The 24,392-nt window shown below is 35.3% G+C and overlaps 1 protein-coding gene across 5 annotated transcripts in view; it reads right to left on the bottom strand.

Annotated features, from left to right (window-relative positions):
- COL14A1 (collagen type XIV alpha 1 chain) overlaps positions 1–24,392 on the bottom strand; it is a 242,324-nt gene that overhangs the window by 159,634 nt on the left and 58,298 nt on the right. For all 5 annotated transcript variants that reach the window (XM_067017540.1, XM_059043433.2, XM_059043430.2 and 2 more), the window contains 4 exons: positions 15,729–15,884; positions 14,678–14,797; positions 12,972–13,136; positions 10,037–10,198 (listed from right to left, as the gene is read on the bottom strand). In XM_067017540.1, the coding sequence (XP_066873641.1) occupies positions 10,037–10,198; positions 12,972–13,136; positions 14,678–14,797; positions 15,729–15,884 (603 nt within the window). The remainder of the gene's footprint in view (positions 1–10,036; positions 10,199–12,971; positions 13,137–14,677; positions 14,798–15,728; positions 15,885–24,392) is intronic.

Here is a 24,392-nt window from a genome sequence, read left to right as displayed (position 1 = left end):
ATAATATAATAACTAGAGCAATCACTAAAAGAGATATACAAAGAGATTCCATCAAAAACATTATAAATAAATCAAAATGTAGCTCTAAAAATGTTTAAGTAACTCACGGGAAAAAATGATAAAGAAAACAGAGATGTAAAAACCAGAGAGAACAAACTGAAAAAATAAATAAATAAAAATTAAAAAGCAGGTTTAACCTCAAACATATCAATAATTACATTAAATAAAAATGGCCTAAGCATATCAATTAAAAGGAAGAAATTATCAGAGTGGATTTAAAAACGTGATCAACTATATGCTGTCTACATGAAATCCACTTCAAATATGATATAGGAAGGTTGAAAGTACATAGATTTTAAAAATTATATTATGTAAACATTAGTCAAAAGGGAGTAGAAATGGCTGTATTAATATAAGATAAAGTAGACTTCAGAAAAAAGAAAATTACCTGAGACAGAGAAAGACATTACATAATGATAAATCGTTAATCAACCCAGAAATCCTAGCATTCTAAATGTATATGCACCAAAAAAAGAGCTGCAAAACATATAAAGTAAAAACTGATAGAACTGAAAGAAAAAACAGACAAATCCACAATTTTAGATGGATATTTAGCATACACATCCATTTCAAGCACCTACAGAGCAAGATATACCATATCTATATATGGTATCTCTATCTATCTATCTATCTATCTATCTATCTATCTATCTATCTACCAAGAAAAACCATATCCTGGGCCAAAAAAACAAACCTCAGCAAGTGTAAAACAATTGAAATCATACAGAGTGTGTTCTCTGATGATAATGAAATAAAATTAGAAACTATAACAGAAAGATAACAGAAAAAAGCCCAAGCACTTGGAAACTACAAATAACACACTTCTAAATAATCAATGGGTCAGAGAGGACATGTCAAGACCAAAAAACATTTTAAATTGAATTAAATGAAAATACAACATATCAAAATTTAGGGACATTGCTAAAGCAGTGCTGAGAAGAAAATTTAAAGCATTTATGTAATTACACTATAAAAGAGAAAGCATCTCAAACCAATAATCTAAGAGTCCATCTAAAGAATCTAGAAAAGTGAAAGCAAAATAAACCTAAAACAAGCAAAGTGAAGAAAATGAAAGTAAGAGCAGAAATCAATGAAATAAAAAACAGAAGAACATATATACACTATCAAATGTAAATTAGATAGCTGGTGGGAAGCTGCTGCATAGCACAGGGAGATCACCTCTGTGCTTTGTGACCGCCTGGGGGGGTGGGATAGGGAGGGTGGGAGAGAGGGTGATGCAAGAGGTAGGAGATGTGGGAGCATGTGTGTATGTATAACTGATTTAGTTTGTTGTAGAGGGAAAACTAACACACTATTGTAAAACAATTATACTCCAAAAAAAAAAAAACAAAAAACAAAAAAAATAAAAAATAAAAATAAAAATAAATTTAAAAAAAAATAAAAATTAAAAAAAAAAAAAAAAAAAAAACAGAAGAAAAATAAAGAAGTTCTATGAAACCAAGAGCCAGTTCTTTGAAAAAAATGCAAACATCTAGCAAGCCTGAAAGAAAAATTAAAAAAGAGAAGACAAAAATTACCAATATCTTGGAGGAAACAGGAGCTATCACTATAAACCCTGAAGACATCAAAAGAATAAGGGAATTCTATAAACCACTCTACACACATGAATTCTACAAGTTCTATGAAATGGACCAATCACTTGAAAAGCAGAAGCTTTCCCTTTAAGATGGGGAATAAGGCAACAATATTCATTCTCATCACATTTAACACAATACTAGAAGTTTTAGCCAGTAAAATAAGGCAACAAAAGGAAGTAAAAACCACAGAAATCAAAAGGAAAGAAATAAAACTATCACTATTTGCAAATAATATGACTTTCTACATAGAAAATCTCCAAAAATCTGAGAAAAATTCCTAGAAATAATAATTTCAAACAATAGGGTCAGCAGATACAAGGTAAACATACAAAAATATAATTATATCTGTATATACTAGCAATGAAAATGTGAACACCAAAATTAAAAATAAAATTTCTCAAAATAAAATTAAATATTAAATGTAAGTAGAACAAAACCTATATAGAACTTGCATCCTGAAAATTACAAAATGCTGATGGAGAACTCAAAGAATATCTAAACAAATGGAGAAATTTGCCATGTTCATGGATTAGAAGAATCAACAGATTAAAGATATCAATTATTCCTAAGTTGATATTTGATAATTGAAAATTGATTTAATGTAGTTCCTATCAAAATTCAAATAAGACTTTTTGTAGAATAAAAATTATTCTAATATTTAATTAAACTATTATATAAATTAAATCTAGAATATCATATAAATATTATTCTAACACTTACATGGACTATAAGGAAGTATAATAGCAAAAACAATTTTGAAAAAGAATAATCAAAGAAGAGAACTCAGTCTATCCAATCTTAAGACTTACTATATAGCTACAGTAAATCAAGACTGTACGACATTGGAAGGGGGTTAGACACATAGACCAAATGGAACAGAAAAGAAAACCAAGAAATAAACACACACAAATGTCTCCAACTGACACTCAACAAAGTTGCAAGGTAATTTCAATGGCAGAAATACAGCCTTTTAAGCAAGTAGTGCTGGAACCTTAAACTAAACTTCAAATCCTTTACAAAAAATTAACTCACATCATAGATTTAAATGTAAAATATTAAACTTTTGGGAAAAATATAAAGAGGAAAATCTTTGGGAATCTAAGACCAGGTAAAGAGTTCTTAGACTTGACATGAAAAGCATTAATCATAAAATGGAAAAGAGATAAACTGGACTTAATCAAAATTTAAAACTTTTGTTCTGCAAAAGACCTTGTTTAAAAGATAAAAAGATAAGCTATAGATTGAGAGAAAATATTAACAAACCACATATCCAACAAAAGATTATCACCTAGAATATAAAGAATTCTCAAAGCTCAACAGTTAAAAATTAACACAAAAAACACCCCCCAAAAAAGTCCAGTTAGAAAATGGGCAACGGGGAGCACATTCAAATGGTGGAGGAGTAAGACATGGAGATCATCTTCCTCCCCACAAATACATCAAAACTACATCTACACATGGAACAACTCCTACAGAACACTTACTGAACGCTGGCAGAAGACCTCAGATTTCCCAAAAGGTTATCAGACGCCCTCAGGCGACCTACACACAGAGGAGGGGCAAATCCAAAGCTCAACCCCAGGAGCTTCGTGAACAAAGAAGAGAAAGGGAAATTTCCCCCAGCAGCCTAAGGAGCAGTGGATAAAATCTCCACAATCAACTTGATGTACCATGTATCTGTGGAACACCTGAATAGACAATGAATCATCCAAAAATTGAGGCGGTGGACTTTGGCAGCAACTGTAGACTTGGGGTTTGCTTTCTGCATCTAATTTGTTTCTGGTTTTATGTTTATCTTAGTTTAGTATTTACAGCTTATTATCAATGGTAGATTTGTTTAATGATTTGGTTGCTCTCTTCCTTTTTTATTTTGTTATATATATATTTTTAAAAATTTTCCTTTTTATCCTTTTGTGAGTGTATATGTGTATGCTTCTTTCTGTGATTTTCTCTGTATACCTTTGTTTTTGCCATTTGTCACAGGATTCTGACTGTCCTTTTTTCTTTTTTTTTCAGTATAGTCTTTAGCACTTGTTATCACTGGTGGATTTGTTTTTTGGATTGGTTGCTCTCTTCATTCTTTCTCTCTCTTTTTTTACTATTTTTTATTTTTTAATTTTTAATAAAGTTTTTATATTTTAATAACTTTATTTTATTTATTTATTTTTTCTTTATTTCTATCTTTCATTTTCCTCTGAGCCATGTGGCTGACAGTCTCTTGGTTCTCTGGCCAGGTGTCAGGCCTGAGCCTCTGAGGTGGGAAGGCTGAGTTCAGGACATTAGTCCAGCAGAGACCTCCTGGCCCCCCATAATATCAAATGGTGAAAGCTCTCCCAGAGATCTCCATCTCAACACTAAGATCTAGCTCCATTCAACGACCAGCAAGCTACAGTTCTGGACACCCTATGCCAAACAACTAGCAAGACAGGAACACAACCCCACCCATTAGCAGAGAGGCTGCTTAAAATAATAATAAGTTCACAGACACCCCAAAACACACAACCGGAAGAGGTCCTGCCCATCAGAAAGACAAGATCCAGCCTCATCCACCAGAACACAGGGACCAGTCCCCTCCACCAGGAAGCCTACACAACCACTGAAACAACCTTACCACTGGGAGCAGACACCAAAAAAGCCAGGAAATACGAACCTGCCACTTGCAAAACGGAGACTCCAAAAACAGTAAGTTAAGCAAAATGAGAAGAAGACAGACAAATACACAGCAATGAAGGATCAAGGCAAAAACCCACCAGACCAAACAAATGAAGAGGTAATACACAGTGTACCTGAAAAAGAATTCTGAGTAATGATAGTAAAGATGATCCAAAATCTTGAAAATAGAATGCAGAAAATATAAGAAATGTTTAACAAGGACCTAGAAGAACTAAAGAGCAAACAGACAGTGATGAACAACACAATAAATGAAACTAAAAATTTTCTAGAAGGAACCAATAGCAGAATAACTGAGGCAGAAGAAGGGATAAGTGATCTGCAAGATAAAAGAGTGGAAATAACTACCGCAGAGCAGAATACAGAAAAAAGAATGAAAAGAATTGAGAACAATCTCAGAGACCTCTGGGAAAACACTAAATGCACCAACATTTGAATTATAGGGATCCCAGCAGAAGAAGAGAAAAAAAAGGGACTGAGAAAATATTTGAAGAGATTATAGTTGAAAACTTCCCTAACATGGGAAACAGTCAATAAATCCAAGTACAAACACGACAAGACACATATTAATCAAACTATCAAAATTTAAATGCAAAGAATAAATCTTAAAAGCAGCAAGAGAAAAAAAAAAAAAAAGCAGCAAGAGAAAAGCAACAATTAACATACAAGGGAATCCCCATAAGGTTAACAGCTGATCGTTCATCAGAAACTCTGCAAGCCAGAAGGGAGTGGCAGGACGTACTTAAAGTGATGAAAGGGAAAATGCTACAACCAAGATTACACTACCCAGCAAGGATTTCTTTCAGATTAGAAGGAGAAATTAAAACCTTTACACAGAAGCAAAAGCTAAGAGAATTCAGCACCATCAAACCAGCTTTAAAACAAATGCTAAAGAAACTTCTCTAGGCAGGAAACACAAGAGAAGGAAAAGACCTACAATTACAAACCCCTCAAAATTAAGAAAATGTTAATAGGGACATACATATCGATAACTACCTTAAATATAAATGGATTAAATTCTCCAACCAAAAGACATAGACTGACTGAATGGATACAAAAGCAAGACTTATATATATGCTGTCTAAAAGATACCCACTTCAGACCTAGGGACACATACAGACTGAAAGTAAGGGGATAGAAAATGATATTCCATGCAAATGGAAATCAAAAGAAAGCTGGAGTAGCAATTCTCATATCAGACAAAATAGACTTTAAAATAAAGACCATTACAAGAGACAAAGAAGGATACTAAATAATGATCAAGGGATCAATACAAGAAAAAAATATAACAACTGTAAATATTTATACATCCAACATAGAAGCAACTCAATACATAAGGCAAATGCTAACAGCCATAAAAGGGGAGACTCACAGAACACAATAATAGTAGGAGACATTAACACCCCACTTTCACCAATGGACTGATTATCCAAATTGAAAATAAATAAGGAAACACAAGCTTTAAATGATACATTAAACAAGATAGACATAATTGATATTTATAGGTCATTTCACTCAAAAACAACAGAATACAATTTCTTCTCAAGTGCTCATGGAACATTCTCCAGGATAGATCATATCCTGGGCCACAAATCAAGCCTTGGTAAATTTAAGAAAATTGAAATCGTATCAAGTATCTTTTCTGACCACAACACTATGAGATATAAACAGACCAATCACAAGCACTGAAATTGAGACTGTGGTTAAAAATCTTCCAACAATCAAAAGCCCAGGAGCAGATGGCTTCACAGGCGAATTATATCAAACATTTAGAGAAGAGCTAACACCTATCCTTCTCAAACTCTTCCAAACTATAGCAGAGGGAGGAAACTCCCAAACTCATGCTACAAGGCCATCATCACCCTGATACCAAAAGCAGACAAAGGTGTCACAAAAAAAAGAAAACTACAGGCCAATATCACTGATGAACATGGATGCAAAAATCCTCAACAAAATACTAGCAAACAGAACCCAACAGCACATTAAAAGGATCACAAACCACGATTAAGTGGGGTGTATCGCAAGAATGCAAGGATTCTTCAAAATAAGCAAATCAATCAATGTGATACACCATACTAACAAATTGAAGGAAAAAACCATATGATCATCTCAACAGATGCAGAAAAAGCTTTAGACAAATTTCAACACCCATTTATGATAAAACCCCCCAGAAAGTAGGCATAGAGGGAACTTACCTCAACATAATAAAGGCCATATATGACAAACCCAAAGCCAATATCGTTCTCAATAATGAAAAACTAAAAACTTTTACACTAAGATCAGGAGCAAGACAATGTTGCCCACTCTCACTACTATTATTCAACATAGTTTTGGAAGTTTAAACCAAAGCAATCAGAGAAGAAAAAGAAATAAAAGGAATCAAATCTATAATGAAGAAGTAAAACTGTTACTGTTTGCAGATGACATGATACTATACATAGAGAATCCTAAAGATGCATCAGAAAACTACTAGAGCTAATCAATGAATTTGGTAAAGTAGCAGGATACAAAAGTAATGCACAGAAATCTCTTGCATTCCTATACACTAATGATGAAAAATCTGAAAGAGAAATTGAGGAAACACTCCCATTTACCACTGCAACAAAAAGAATAAAATACTGAAGAATAAACCTACCTAAGGAGACAAAAGACCTGTATGAATAAAACTATAAGACACTGATGAAAGAAATTAAAGATAATACAAACACATGGAGAGATATATCATGTTCTTGGAGTGGAAGAATCAGCATTCTGAAAATGACTCTACCACCCAAAACAATCTACAGACTCCATGCAATCCCTACCAAACCACCAATGGCATTTTTCACAGGACTAGAACAATAAATTTCACAATTTGTATGGAAACACAAAAGAACCCGAATATCCAAAACAATCTTGAGAAAGAAAAACAGAGCTGGAGGAATTAGGCTCCCTGAGTTCAGACTATACTACAAAGCTACAGTAATCAAAAGACAGTATAGTACTGGGTACAAACAGAAATAAAGATCAATGGAACAGGAAAGAAAGCCTAGAGGTAAACCGATGTGCATGTGGTCAACTTATCTTTGATAAAGGAGGCAAAAATATACAAAGGAGAAAAGAGAGCCTCTTCAATAAGTGGTGCTGGGAAAACTGGACAGCTAAATTAATTTCTAAAATTAATTTTTAAAACACTCCCTAACACCATATACAAAAATAAACTCAAAATGGATTAAAGACCTAAATGTAAGGCCAGACACTATAAAACTCTCAGAGGAAAACACAGGCAGAATACTCTATGACATAAATCACAGCAAGATGCTTTTTGACCCACCATCTAGAGTAATGGAAATAAAAACAAAAATATACAAATGGGACCTGATGAAACTTGAAAGCTTTTGCATAGCAAAGGAAACCGTAAACAAGATGAAAAGACAACCTTCAGAATGGGAGAAAATATTTGCAAACGAAGCAAGTGACAAAGGCTTAATCTCCAAAATATACAATCAGCTCACGCAGCTCAATATCGAAAAAACAAACAACCCAATCCAAAATTGGGCAGAGGACCTAAATAGACATTTCTCCAAAGAAGATATACAGACTGCCAAGAAACACATTAAAGGATTCTCAACATCACTAATCATTAGAGAAATGCAAATCAAAAACACAAGCGGTATCACCTCACACCGGTCAGAATGGCCATCTTTAAAAAAATCTAGAAACAATAAATGTTGGAGAGGGTATGGAGAAAAGGGAACCCTCTTGCACTGTTGGTGGGAATGTGAATTGATACAGCTACTATGGAGAACAGTATGGAGTTTCCTCAAAAAAATAAAAATAGAACTACCATATGACCCAGTAATCCCAGTATTGGGCATATACCCTGAGAAAACCATAATTCAAAAAGAGTCATGTACCACCTTGTTCACTGAAGCACTATTTATAATAGCCAGGACATGGAAGCAATGTAAGTTTCCGTCTACAGATGAATGGATAAAGAAGATGTGGCACATATATACAATGGAATATTACTCAGCCATAAAAAGACATGAAACTGAGTTATTTGTAATGAGGTGGATAGACCTGGAGTCTGTCATACAGAGTGAAGTAAATCAGAAGGAGAAAAACAAATACCGTATGCTAACACATATATATGGAATCTAAAAAAAAAATGAAAAAGTTTCTGAAGAACCTAGGGGTAGGACAGGAATAAAGACGCTGACGTAGAGAATGGACTTGAGGACATGGGGAGGCAGAGAGGTAAGCTGGGACGAAGTGAGAAAGTGGCATGGCCATATATACACTACCAAATGTAAAATAGATAGCTAGTGGGAAGCAGCCACATAGCACGGGGAGATCAGCTCAGTGCTTTGTGACCACCTAGAGGGGTGGGATAGGGAGGGTGGGACGGAGACGCAAGAGGGAGGAGATATGGGGATATATGTGTATGTATAGCTGATTCACTTTGTTGTAAAGCAGAAACTAACACACCATTGTAAAGCAATTATACTCCAATAAAGATGTTAAAATATATAAATAAATAAAATAAAAATTTTAAAAAAGAAAATGGGCAAAAGATATGAACAGTTGTTTCATCAAAGAGGATATACAAATGCAAATAAGCATGTGAAAAGGTGTTCAACTTCATTAGCTATCAGGAAAATGAAAATTAATACCACAGTGAGATAGCACTCCACAACTATCAGAATGACCAAAATAAAATATAGTAACAACAAATGTTATGACAATGCATAGAAACTGGATCACTTATATATTGCTGGTGGGAATGTAGAATGCTACTGCCACCCTGGAAAATTGTTTGACAGCCTCTTAATTAAAACTAAGCTACACATGCAATTACAGTATGATGAAGCAGTTGCACTCCTGGGCATTATCCCAGAGAAATGAAAACTTATGTTCACAGAAGAGCCTATACATGAATGTTCATAGCAGGCTTTTTTGGTAACAGCCAAAAAATGGAAAGAACACAGATGTTTTTCAATGTGTGAATTGTTAAACAAAGTGTGGTACATCCATACCATGGAATACAACACAGCAATAAAAAGGAAAGAGCTACTGATACATGCAACTACTTTGACAAATCTCCAGGGAATACCCTGAGTGAAAAAACCCAGTCCTCATAAGTTACATACTGTACAATTCCATTTATATAACATTTCCAAAATGAAAAGTATTTAGAGATGGAGAACAGATTAGTGGTTGCCAGGGGTTAGGAAGATGTTGGGGGAGGGAAGGAATGTGGCTATAGAAGGACCACAGAAATGGTCCTCATGGTGACGTGAATGTTCTGTATCTCGTCTGTATGAACGTCACTTTCCTGACTGTGATATCATACTGTAGTTTTGTAATATGTTATCATTGAGGGAAACAGGTAAAATATACATGATCTCTTTGTACATTATTTCTTACAAATTCATGTGAATGCTCAATGATCTCAAAATCCAACATTTAATTAAAAAACAAACATGATGGTCTAAATGCAACACCATGGAGATACTATCTAGTAATTTAAAGTATCCCTCCCACAAGCCCATGGAAACTACCAATATACTCCTTTTTCTACTCTGATGATCCCTGTCTTGAGAGCACAAGGGACTGTTTAGTAAGCCAGTGTAAAAAATGATAAGAATTTTCATAATCCGTGATAGATTTTTGCACAGAGTAATACACATATGAGCAGAGCAACAGTGCTCTGTCATTCACTGTACCTTTGATCTCCCTGTCCTGTTCTTCCACCCTGGAGCAGACAGTCCTTGTCAGACTCTCCACAACTGTGTGCATCAGGTCAAATTCGGCGACATTGTACACATGAGTGCTGTCTGGTTCAGAGGCGATCTCCTGCAATTCATTCTCATCCGCGTTTTTCACGCCTGGCATTGAGGACAACAGGGAGGGTCATGATGGTCATGCCCCATTTTAAAAAGCAACTGCAGTGACCCCGACCTGCACCCATCAGTCTCCACCGCAACCAAAGCCCCTGTACTTTAAAGAGGCACATCTCATGTCAGATTGTTTTTTAAATTCACTTTCAAAGTCATTTTTATTTTATTTTTAATTTTTATTATTTTTTGGCCTCACCGCTAGGCATGTGGGATCTTAGTTCCCCAACCAAGGATTGAACCTGCACTCCCTGCAGTAGAAGGGCTCGTCCTAACCACTGGACCATCAGGGAATTCCCTCAAAATCATTTTTAAATGATTAAGTCTTAATTTTGTTCAGTACACCTTAACAGGAAGATGTATTGATGAAACTAACTTCTGTCTTTCATAAATATTGCAGAAGCAATAGTAATTAAACCAGTACTCTACACTATCCGAACTTCAGGTTTAAATTTTTATAAAATTAGTTTACTTAAATTGAGACAGAAAACCCTTGGCCCTCTTGGAATTTTCTAGTCTATCTTAGCCATGGGTGCTAACAATTAGAGTGTGCTTATTATGCCCCAAGCACTTCAATGTTTTCTATATATTAACACATTTAATCTTCACAACCAGTCCTATGAGTTTGGCATTACTATTTCTCCCATTTTAGAGATGAATAAGCTGATGCACAGAGAGGTTGATTCACTTGCTCAAGGAAGCACAACCAGTAAGTATACAGCTGGGGTTTCACCCAGGCAGTCTAGATCCAAAGTCATATGCTCTTAACTACTATCTCAAGCTGCGTCTCAGAAGATTACACATTAAAATGAGTAAATATTTACCAGTGAAATTAGAAATAGAAAAAGGGAGGCACAGGATTGGGTTTCATGTGTATAAAGGTAGATTTCTCTTCCCCAGGCTTCAGTAAACAAGGAGCATTTTTTTAAAAATCCCAGTCATTGCAATTATCTAAGGATGTTAAAAAGAGGTACTATGGGGCTTCCCCGGTGGCGCAGCGGTTGAGAGTCCGCCTGCCGATGCGGGGGACGTGGGTTCGCGCCCGGGTCCGGGAAGATCCCACGTGCCGCGGAGCGGCTGGGCCCGTGAGCCACGGCCGCTGAGCCTGCGCGTCCGGAGCCTGCGCTCTGCAACGGGAGAGGCCACAACAGTGAGAGGCCCGCGTACCACCAAAAAAAAAAAAAAAAAAGAGGTACTATGGAAGCAAGGAAGAGAGATTACCTGGGGCAACATTAAGTACTGCTTCGGTGCCCAGCTGTGCCATTTAATTTATCTGCCAACCTCAACAGATTGAGTAACAAAGCATCGGTTGTTTCTGAACTATTTGCTTTAGGGGGTTATAAGATAATAAATACTACTGATTTCCAGGTAATTCCCAGAGAAAAAGTCCAAATCACATCAGAATGAGTTCACTTAAACTCATCCATTCATCATTAACGAGATCACAGAATGGAGAGTAAACACATAAATTAATCCCTTATTAGCGTTAAGTCTGCTGCAGGGATTTTCTTTGTTGAACAAAAGGATAGCAAAATAAAAAATAAAAATTAAATCCATCTCTCTAATGTTCCTTGTCTGACGGACCTCTACAACAGTTTTTAAAATGCATAGTTGGATCTGTGTCCACAATAGCAAAATAACAGTGCATGCTGAAGCAATGAGCTTAACGTCAATAATACTTTTCATGGCAGTTAGTTAAAACCAACAAGTTTGGACCATTTAAGAATATTCTAGAGAAGATAAACCCCAAATCTCTCTTTCTCTCTTACCTTTCCAAACAAAAGTCTGTTGTAAAGAGCACGGAAAAGTGAGGAAATGGTAATCATGACTTGGATGGAATTTGTTTTGTAAGGATTTTGCCTTGTTCATATTTATGCTCCAGCACCTACCAAAATGCCTGCCACCCAGCAAAGAAGCAAATACTTCTCAAATGAAACATTCTATAAACCACATTTTGAGTAACAAATCTAGAAATCAGTCAGAGGAATTGTCTCATTTTTTTTTCGTCAGTCTCTACTAAATAGAAGGCCTTCCTATCGCCAAAGAAAATGTAAATAATTTAGTCAAGAGCAAAATTGCATCAACTAAATATTTTGCAGTTATTCTGAGTGTGTGCCATACATATTCTTCCCACAAACCGATACCTTATAAAGGGTTATTTTTCAAAGAAATAATACTGCATATCTACAATTCTTTGCTTTCTTAACTACAAGACCTTAATTCCTTGAAAATGATCAATTGGTTTCTCTCTACACTATCAGAGAAGAGATAGCTATAAAGTGATACTAAAGAGAAAAGTCTTGACTAATTAAATGGTAACGAATATGTACCTAATCTTTGCACTTTATGCTTTTCACAACGTTTTTTGTGTGGTATCTCACCTAGAGATCCTCACACCATAAGATCCATCAGTTCCATCACTTCCATTTTTAATGTAAGGAAGTTGGGTTCAGATCAAATGACTGGCTATGACTAGAGCCAAGCAGGGAAAAGCCCGGGGGGAGGCGGAGGGATAAAATGGGAGATTGGGATTGACATATACACACTACTATCTATAATATAGGTAATTAATAAGGACCTACTGTAGAGCACAGGGAACTCTTCTCAATACTCTGTAATGACCTATATGGGAAAAGAATCTAAAAAAGAGTGGAAAGTGTTCAGGTCTCCTGGCTTTCAGTGGAGTGTACTTTGCATCGTATATAGTTTTAAGTGGTTGTGTGTCTGTGTCCATTGTTGAAACAGGATCATAATTAACAAATACCTATGGCAAACAGTTCTACACCAGATTCACGAAGGTTTCTGGATGGTGGAATAATGTCATCTTGAGATTTCCCGTCTGTGATTAAAATGCCAATTTTGGACACTCCAGTCCTTGCTCCTGCTTCTGGTTTAAAGCTGTTTTCAAAGACGTAGTTCAAAGCAAGACCTAGGATAGAAAACAAGAAAAAATAAATACAAACCAACCATCCCTCATAAAAAGCCTTCCAATTCTGCAAAATGTAACCACAAGATGAGTAACTTAGAAAGTTAAAAGAGTTTTTATTAGATGTGCACTTTCATCTTCATTTTTACAATAAACTATTCTTTGACAGATCCGATGAAAAACTAAAATCCACCAAAACAGAGGTAATAAAAAATAGCTGAATAGTGCATCATTTCAGAAACTAACATTCATAAAGAACGCTGAATTCATATCAAATGTATATCGACAGATCTGTGTACAAGAAAATCTAAACCTTTATAATTAGGGATAAAGCAAGAATACCCACACAGAAGCAAATGTCCCAAATATCATCACTACATTTTCAATTTTGTTCATGATGATCTAAAAAAACCCACAAATTCTCTTTCTCTGTTTTATAGAGGTAGAAGGGGCAGATCTAAAATGATAGTTGAACTCCTGTCTTTTGAGTGTGACACTTTTCACCCAGAAAAAATAAATACCAAATATTGTTATAGGATTTGTGCCTAATAAAGTTTTGTTGTATTAACAAAAAACTTGTTAGATTAAACCTCCAATTGGCAAAGCAATTATCAAGATGTCAGTGGTTTACTTAAAATTCAATGACAGCATCTCTGTTATTTAAACTGAGCATCCACATTGTGGGCCCACAGAAGGAAACAGCACGTATTAGGGTTAAAACCTGTGATAACCCTTTGTGGTTGGGTCATGGATAATTGTAATCTAAATATTCTTACATTACAGTTTTTCCTTGGTATCCACAGGGGGATTGGTTCTAGGACCCCCTGTGACACCCAAATCCATGGATACTCATGTCCCTCATATAAAATGGAGTAGTATTTGCATGCAACCAACGTGCATCCTCCTGGATACTTTAAGTCATCCGTAGATTACTTATAATACCTAATACAATGTAAATTGTCTGTAAATAGTTACCAGCATGCGACAAATTTAAGTTTTGCTTTTGGGAAATTTCTGGAATTTTTTTCCAAATATTTCTGATCCCTGGTTGGTCAAATCTGCAGATGCTAAGGGCCGATTGTACTAATTTATCAAAAATATTGGTGAGCCAAAGCTCCATAAATAATTCCATGATAACTACTGATTGCAGAATAAGGGTAAAGAAAATATCTTCCTTGAAAATTGGTAGAAATTTGTTTTTATTTAATTGACAGCATGACTGGAGGAAAAACAGGTGAAGAGGAAGAAAAATGAACTGACAAAGGTTAAGACAGCTACTAAAGCCTGTCAGTGTCAGGGACTGCTCGGTTCTCTTCTAGTTCAACCAAACCCTTCCTGGGGCATTATATTTATATAGCAAAAGGGATGAGATGTCTAGGTTTTAACTCTTAATGCAAGGTTTGAGAAAAGAGCCATCTATGAACTTTACATGCTAGTTTGGTTTAAAAATACTATGCTAAGACATGCAAAGTGGCAAAACAAAGTAATAAAACTATTCTTCAGCAAGATATGTTGCTAAAAATGTGGACCAAACAAAAACATACCTGTTAGTGTATTTCCCCCCTTGTATGGTAGATTTCGGACAGCTTCGATCACCTCATCTTTTGTGTAAAAAGCATTCAAGTGCCATTCTATTCTGGGGTCGCCGCTATACTGTGCAAGACCTGGAAAAGAAAGATGAGAAAGCCCACCCAGAAATGATGGGTTACTCAAAGATCTAGTGGACCACTCAAGAAACTAGAATGACGAAGGGCCTAATCTCTGCAACACTTTTTTCTCTGCCTCACTATATACTTTCAAAATGAGTTACTGACATCAACTTAAGGAATTTTCAACATAGCTGGGGGCTGAAGGAATGTATATATTTTCTAGCCATGTAGAAGGGAGCACCCAATCAGGTACTTAGTGTTTTTTTTTTTAAAGTCTGATCATGTTTGTAGATAAAAGGTCTAGATTTATTTAATTTTTTTTATTGAGGTAACATTGGTATATAACATTATACCAGCTTCATGTGTACAACATTATATTTTGACTTCTGTATACATTATAGTGTTTGTTTTTTGTTTTTATTCCCAAAGGAATGAGTTTTCTTTATGGCTATTTAGAAGAGAAACTAGGAGACTTTATAGAATAAAATGGATATGTTGCTCAATGATTTACACCTTTTTTTTTTGCCTTTTATCTCAGCTAGAATTAATTTGGCAAAGATTATCTTGTACTATAAAACATTTTCCAATTGTTAAACATTTCACTGGATTCAGCTGTGTTTTTTAAAAATAAAAAGAAAACTTTTACCCAATAAATTCTTAAACAAATGGCAACTTTAAAATTATTATTATTATTATTATTAAGCAGAGAAGATTTTGGCTTTCCAGAAAATTGAAATGTGTTCAATAATTAATTGAGTGACACTGTCATTAGCAAAAATTAGTAGAAATTAATATTTATTGATGCAAACTTGCCCTTTGGGGAATATCACTATTGTTAAACCTGTAATTCTGAAAACCATTTGGTAAAGAATCTTTGAAATTTCTTAAGAAGCTTCCTGGTGGTTTTACACTGGCAGCAGACTGCTGTTAATGGTAGAAGATGTACCAATTCGTGTCTTCTCAGAACCCACGTCGAATGCTGTAACCAGGTTTTCCAAAAAAGACCGAACCAGTCTGAAGTTGAATCTTCCAATACTCCATGAGCCATCAACCAGGATTACAATATCAGCAATAGCTGGAGTTTGACAGAAAAATTTCACTTCTGCAAAGTACAGACCAAAAAAGTATCTGTGTTACTGTTGGAACTTTTAAAAGAGTGAGTTTACTTGAAGTCTTTCAGGTAATTTGGTGCTAAGAATACAATAAAGTTTCCATTAAAGCAACCATATTTTTATAACCGTTCTTTTAAATGCATTTTTACCAGGAAAAAAAATGTGGTAACAGCTGGCAGCAGAGCCAGTGTTCTGGAAATAGCAAAACACTGGCAGGTTCACACCATCTCGGCAACTCAAGCCTTCTGCATATTTTAAAAAGTAGCGTCTGTGCAAAAGCATCCAGTTTGGGGTTTTAGTCTGTATTCCAGGAAAGGTCTTAGCAACACCCGTGTAGAAGAGTCAACAGGGATGGGAAGATAGCCAGGAAGCAGAGAGGCGGCTCTCCCATTCCGATAAGTCTATGCTAGAGGAAGTCAGTCATAAGAGAAGAAAACATGGGCTTCCTGAACTCAAGGAAAAGGCAGGGCCGTGCATTTAACCTAAGAAAGGTACACAGACCTTTGCTAAAATAGGAAGGGTTTGTGGAAGAAGAAAATTGGAAAAGAGCCCAAGAATTTCCCCCAATTCAAATCTTTTTACATATTGTGTCTATGTGACAGTAAGATTTTATCCCTAAAAGTCATTTAAGTAATTGATTTTTTTAAATTAAGTTTCAGAATAAGGATCTAGAAAAGGATGCCTGGTGGCTGGCGTGGCACCACCTTAAGCTTTGCCCTTGGGGAAAGTCCTAGCCCACAGTGATTGCAGGCAAGATGCGAAGGGCAAACAGCTGTCTTTGCAATAAAGGGGGTAGGTCTGTGCTGGATGAGGTGAAAACCACCACTTACATTCACACAGTGTCAGAATACTAGAATATTCTTAATGGGTTTAAGAATCCTTAAAAATGTCACAGTATTGTCAGCATCCTTACCAGCAGTGCTTTTTACTGCAGTTTGTGCTTCCCAAAGGATGGCTTAACTTTGCTGAATTTTCATATTAGGACTGGAGATCAGGAATATTGTGTGTGTATATGTGTCCATGTCAACCTCTTGGAATGCCCAGCAAATCCCTACTTTGCTTTCTAATGTTAAATTGACAATAAAACAGAATTTAAAATATAATTTATATAGTGAAAAGCAAAATAAAGAAGTGTTCATAAATAAATTGAATATATTTTTTCCTGGGGGGGAAATAGTTGAACTACTATGCTTAATATATATCTCAGTTTAATATATATCTCTGTACCTACTGGCCACATTTAGTTAAAATTATCTTGGATCTTGGTTTTCTTCACATTTGTGGAATACCTAGATCCTTTTACCAGATGGGGAATAAATTATTTGCCAAGGAAATACTCAGATACTCATTATGTAACCTAAACAATACAGCTCAATCCAAAGTTTATATATTACATTTTTGGGCACCAAATCTCCCTTCTTTAATACAAAGCCAAATACAAAGCCACCACTAACTTAGGAGTCAGCCCTCTGTACCACAGTAAAAAGTTCTAAAACAGAGCAATGCAAGAAGTCATGGGATAGAAATTAGTTTGTGCTTTGGAAATAATCAGGGAAAATTAAAGTCTTAAGAAGCTTTAAGAATCTATTTCTCTCAGTTTTTATGGGGAAACTTACCTGAAATGAAAAGTAGTTTTCTTTTCCTTCCAAAACTATTGGGGATATTATTTCACTTTTTAATTTAAAAATTTTTAATTGTTTGGGTACACTGCAGACAGGGTCTTAGAAAGGGAGCAGTTTCTCTTTGCTTATTTAGAAGAGGGCTATGAAAACTGGTATTTTCCATTTTAAAACTGTTTCCAATAAAAATATTGTGTTAACTTAGCTCATTCAAGTCATTCTGACTTGGAGATAAAAATTCTAGATATCTCCAAAGTAAGATAGAAAATTAATTGAATAGAAATTAGAATACTGATAAATTTAGTGATATTAAATTTTTTTAAGTTGTTCATCAAAAGACACCTTAAATAAAATAAAAAGATAAGTTATGACTAGAAGAAGACATGTGCAATATAAAAAACTGAAAAAGAATCAGCATCAAGAATACATAAAAAACCATGAATAGGTACTTCAGAGAATAGGAAATATATAATATGGTTAATAAATGAATGAAGAGAATGTTTAACTACATTGGTTATCACAGTAATAAAAAAATCAAGATCATGATGAGGTACAATTTGTACTCATTCAACTGGAAAAAAATTAATTTAATAGCATTTATGATTACTCCAAAGATAATGAAATATTTAGGTATATACTTAAAACATGTGCACGATCTGTGTGCTGCAATTTACATTACTAATAGAAGTCAAAGAAGACATAAATCAATGGAGAAGTCTACCATATTCATAGACAGGAAGACTGAACATAGAAGAGATGTCAATTATCCCCAAATTGATCTATAGGTTTAATGCAATTCCTATCAAAATCCCAGAAAGGTTTTCTTAAGACATAGACAAGCTTATTCTAAAATTTATATGGGAAGGCATAGACCCCAGAATAGTTTTTTTTAAAGTCATGACAAAGAAGAATAACATGGAAGGAATCATTTTACTGGGTATTCACCCTACTTACTGTACATAAGCAATGGGTATTTCAGAGGGTTAGACACACATCAATGAAAAGGAATAGAAAAGCCAAAACAGACCCATACAAATATGCTCAACTATATGATTTTATATCTAAATATGATTTTAGACAAATGTTCAAAAGTACTTCAACAGATGGTGCAAGAGCAACTGGATATCCATGAAAGAAAAAAGGAAGGAAGGGAGGGAGGGAGGGAAAGAGGGAGGGAGGAAAGGAGGAAAGGAGGGAGGGAGGGAGAGAGAAAGAGAAAGAAAGAAAGAAAGAAAGAAAGAAAGAAAGAAAGAAAGAAAGAAAGAAAGAAAGAAAGAAAGAAAGAAAGAAAGAAAGAAAGAAAGAAAGAAAGAAAGAAAGAAAGAAAGAAAGAAAGAAAGAAAAATAAATAAATAAATAAATAAAAAAATAAAAAATAAAAGAGACAAGAAATAAAAACACATGAAACATTTAAAAAAAAAAAAAAAAAAAAGAAAGAAAGAAAGAAAGAAAGAAAGAAAGAAAGAAAGAAAGAAAGAGAGAAAGAAACTTGACCTAAACCCTATACTTTATACTAAAGTTAATTCAAAGTGGGTCATCAACTTATATGTAAAAAGTAAAATTATAAAGCTTTTAGGAAAAAAGTAGAAAATCTTTGGCATGTAGGGCTAGAAGAAGAGTTCTTGGAGTCGACACCAAAAGTACAAACACATAAAAAGAAAGTTTGATAAACTGGACTTCATCAAAATAAAATACTTTTGCTATGTGAAAGCTCATATGAAGAAGATGAAAAGACAAGCTATAGACTGGGAGAAAGTATTTGCAAACCACACACTCAGCAAAGGATTAGTATCTAGGTTACATAAAGAACTCTCAAAACTCACAAATAAATAAAACCAAACAATCCAATTAGAAAATGGGTAAAACCTGAACCAATATTTCATCATAGAAGGTATACAGATGGCAAATAAGCACATGAAAAGATATTCAACATCATTAACCATCAGGAAAATGCAAATTAAAAGCACAATGAGATTTCACTGTACACACCTATCAAAATGGCTAAAATAGAACATAGTGATAACAAATGCTGGCATGTATTTATAGAAATGGTATCATTCACACTTTGTTCATGGGAATATAAAATGGTACAACCACTCTGAAAACAGCTTGGCAGTTTTCTTAAAAAGTATAGAAAAAAATTACGATACAATCCAGCTATTACACTCTTGGACACTTATTCCAGAGAAGTGAAAACTTACATTCAGACAAAAAACTGTATACAAATGTTCATAGCAATTTGATTCATAACAGCCAAAAACTGAGATTAGTCCAATTAATTATTTTAAATGAAATAAATTATTTTTGCCATCAATATCATATTTAAAGTTAAACCAAAGGAGCAGAGGAAATGAATTCTTGAACTGTATTTTAATTCAGCTCTTGGCTAAACATGAACTTTGTCTAAAATGCAATTCTGAAAATACAGGTAGTACCAAAAAAAAAAAAAAAAAAAATAGCTAGGCAGTTGACCACAATTGAAGGAAAGCACCCAATACATGGGCTACATCGTAAATAAAAACAACACTCTGAATGTCACAGATTGAATCAGAAGGAACAATTCCCATTATGTAGGTACAAGATAAGGAGGTCCAAAGAAACTAACAATTTCATATCTGAAAATTATGTACATCATTAGATTAAACATTATGCCCTCTACACTTACCTACTGACTTAGTCCTCATAACAGCTCTATAAGACAGGTATCATAATCAGTCCCATTTGCAGCCGAAAAATATGATATACATGGGCTGTGTGATTTGCCCAGAGTGCCACCCAGTGAAGAGGCAAAGCTTTGATTTGAACCCAGGTAATACATCTCCAAAATCTGTGCTCTTAATCACAGGATATACTGACTTCAATAAGGTCCCTACGTTACATCAACTTAGAAAGCGGGGGGAAAAGTCTCTAATATGAGGCGGTGTCCCCCCAGCACTTGACCCTGCTGTGTCCACAGGTAGTATGTGCCATTTGCAAGCATCACCGTCTAGATAACTTTTTCCCTCCCAAATGTATGCACTTAGCACTTAAGTAGCCCACATGACAAGTGTCCCTTTTACTATAGTTTTACACCAATTTTACTGTGTTACTGACATCATGAGAAAATTTTATGTTGAAAATACAAGTTAATTCAAGGAATCTGAATTAGTATAAATCAGTCTACACTAAGCCTATGTATATTAATTTCATATTAACTAATTTCCTGCATGAAATTTACTTATTAAAAATGTGTTTATTTAATATTTACTATATCCCAAGCACTCTTCTGGGCAACTGAGAATACAACTAAGTTCCTACCTTCCAGCAGCTTAAATTCTTAGTGCGAGGAAACAGACTAACAAAACAACATAATTTCAGATTTTTAAAAGAGCTTTATAGAAATAAGCAGAGAGATATAAAAAGTAGTGGTGTGGGGGGCCTTTGGAGGTGCTACTTTAGTTAGAATGGTATGAAATTACCATTTAAAGTCTTCTTTTTATATCATAGTATTCCTTTTGTTCTAATGGCATTCAAATTAAAGATGTAATAATAGTTAATAAAGAAATATTCACAATGTATTTATGGAGAAGGGTATTCACCAACTTAGTTAATTAAAATAGAAAAGAGAGAATTGACAGAAGCAGCCTTTTTCTGCCAGGTAAACTCTTATTCATCCTTCAAAACCCAGGTTACACTCCACCAACTCCAAGAAGCTCTTCCAACAGTCCTCAGATGGGACTCATTACCTGTTCCTCTTACTGTCTCTGCATTTGTACATGGTTTATTGTACTCATAACACTGGGCTATTATAATTTGTTTCCATTTCTATCTCCCTGACTAGACAGAATTCTTTGAGAAGTGAGGGATTTGTGTCTTATGTTTTTATCCCCTTTGGCTGAGATCTTGGCACATAGTACATCAATAAATATAAAGTACATTGACTTGTCTTGTTAAAAAAGGATTCCTCTTTTCACATAATTCATACCTACAGCAGGGCACTAGAAAAATGAACCATGTTGGCTCAATTAAATGTGGTCTCTCTTCTTATCCTGCCACCCTTCCACACTGGAAAAGTGGATTATGGTTATTTAGGGATCAGGGAGATTGTGTCAGGTTTCCCTGTCTTCCTTGATATTTTCCCAATGCCATAGGCAAAGCTAAATGAAAGGGGAGCACATAATATTTTTACTCACATTATCTGAATATGCACTCAGAAAATCTCGTGATCATTTTCACCACAACTGGTCTGATACATTTAGTGGCTCTGAATTATTTTTCTCAGTGCCACTAGCAAAATATCCAGCTAGGCCACTCATTAACCACGACATTTGAAGGAAAACTGTGGTCACAGAACAATTTTTCACTTAAGTCTCTGGTAAGGTTGAGTTCAAGTTTCCAGACTAAGAGCTTGCTTCCAAGATTGGCTTCAGCCACATCCCTGAAGATTTTTTGTTTTTTAAGAGTTAACATCATTTTACATTTGCAAAGAGCTCAGTGGTTCTAAAAGAATTTTTCAATACATTGGCATATTCTGATTCTTACAACATTCTTGTGGGGAGCCACGATTGTCCTCAATTTTCAGAAAATGAAATTGAGGTTCAGAGACAAGTGAACAGTTCAGGCAGAGCCAGGACTGAGCACCAGGTCTTGTAAAGGTTTGGTTGCCTCTTCCATCATACCATGCTACTAGCACCATAGAAGACGTCCTCACATAATGCAACATAGGTGCCACTAGTTATCTGTCATATTAATGTTACAACCTGTCCATCTATCAGAAGGGGAGGGTGTCCCTGGTGGCACAGTGGTTAAGAATCTGCCTACCAATGCAGGGGACACGGGTTTGAGCCCTGGTCTGGGAAGATCCCACACACTGCGGAGTAACTAAGTCCGTATGCCACAACTACTGAGCCTGCGTTCCAGAGCCAGTGAGCCACAAATACTGAAGCCGACACACCTAGAGCCAGTGCTCCACAACACCGAGCCACCACACCGCAACGAAGAGTAGCCCCCCACTCATTGAAACTAGAGAAAGCCCACGCACAGCAACAAAGACCCAACTCACCCAAAATACACAAATAATTTATTTATTTTTTAAAAAGGAAGGGGAGCAGGAGGTTCATTTCAGTCGTGTTCAGAGTCGACATTACTCAGAGGGCGCTTAGTGCTCATTTAGCCCAGTCTTGCTGGAGACGTACATTTTAAAACATCCCTGACAGATGACTATCCTATCTAAAACAGCACTCCCCATCACCCTCTTCCCTTATTCTGTTTTATTTTTCTTTGTAGAGCTTCTTACTTCCTAGAAATATACTATATAGTATATTTTGTGTGATGATTAATTTTATATGTCAACCTGATTGGTCTATGGGGTTCCTGGACATTTGATCAAATATTATTCTTTGTTTAGGAGGGTGTTTCTGGATGAGATGAACATATGAATCCACAGACTGAGTAAAGCAGATTGCCTTCTCTAATGTAGTTAGTCCTCATTCAATTGACTGAAGACCTGAATAGAACAAAAAGGGAACTGCTCCTGACTGACTGCCTTGATTGGAACATGGGACTCAAAACTGACACACTGGCTCTTCTTGGGTTTTGAGCCTGCCATTTCTCAGATGGGGACTTACTCCATCAACTCTCCTGGGTCCCCAGCTTGCTGACTGCAGATCTTGGGACTTAGCCCCCATCATCATGTGAGTCAATTCCTTGTAATCAATCTTTTTCTATATTTATATATATCCTATTTGTTCTGCTTCTCTGGAGAACCCTAACAAATATAGTTGTTCATTTATTGACTGCAGCAGATACATTTCATTGCTTCCTTTTTTTTAATAATAATAAAAAGATCTCACATTTAGTGACTGCTTTTATCAGATGCTTTGCTTATGTCTTTTCCATTTAAGCCTGATATTAATCCTATAAGACAGGTGTCCTTTCACTCCATTGAAAAAGAGAGGTTAAGTAACAAGAACCTTTCTTTTTCAATGGAGTGAAAAAGACACCAATCTTATAGGATTAATAACTTGCCCATCATGACACACTAAGCAGGTAGAAAAGCTGGAATTCAAATCTGGGACTGACACCAAAGCCTGAACCATTTAGCTATTGTGCTATTCAACTCATTGTTGTGTGACAATGAAAACACAGCAACACAAAACCTATGGGATGCAGCAAAAGCAGTTCTAAGAGGGAAGTGTATAGCAATACAATCCTACCTCAAGTAACAAGAAACATCTCAAATAAACAACCTAAACTTACACCTAAAGCAATTAGGGAAAGAAGAACAAAAAAACTCCCAAAGTTAGCAGAAGGAAAGAAATCATAAAGATCAGATCAGAAATAAATGAAAAAAAAATGAAGGAAATGAGAGCAAAGATCAATAACTAAAAGCTGGTACTTTGAGAAGATAACAAAATTGATAAACCATTAGCCAGACTCATCAAGAAAAAAAAGAAGATTCAAATCAACAGAATTAGAAATGAAAAAGGAGAAGTAACAACTGACACTGCAGAAATACAAAGGATCATGAGAGATTACTACAAGCAACTATATGCCAATAAAATGGACAACCTGAAAGAAATGGACAAATTCTTAGAAAAGCACAACCTTCTGAGACTGAATCAGGAAGAAATAGCAAATACAAACAGACCAATCACAAGCACTGAAATTGAAACTGTGATTAAAAATCTTCCAACAAACAAAAGTCCAGGACCAGATGGCTCCACAGGTGAATTCTATCAAACATTTAGAGAAGAGCTAAAACCTATCCTTCCCAATCTCTTCCAAAATATAGCAGAGGGAAGAAAAATCCCAAACTCATTTTACGAGGCCACCATCACCTCAATACCAAAACCAGACAAAGATATCACAAAAAGAGAAAACTACAGGCCAATATCATTG

Source organism: Kogia breviceps, chromosome 17, assembly GCF_026419965.1.
Source record: "Kogia breviceps isolate mKogBre1 chromosome 17, mKogBre1 haplotype 1, whole genome shotgun sequence".
In the NCBI taxonomy this organism is placed as follows: domain Eukaryota; kingdom Metazoa; phylum Chordata; class Mammalia; order Artiodactyla; family Physeteridae; genus Kogia; species Kogia breviceps.
This window is presented reverse-complemented; position numbering and strand designations above follow the sequence as displayed.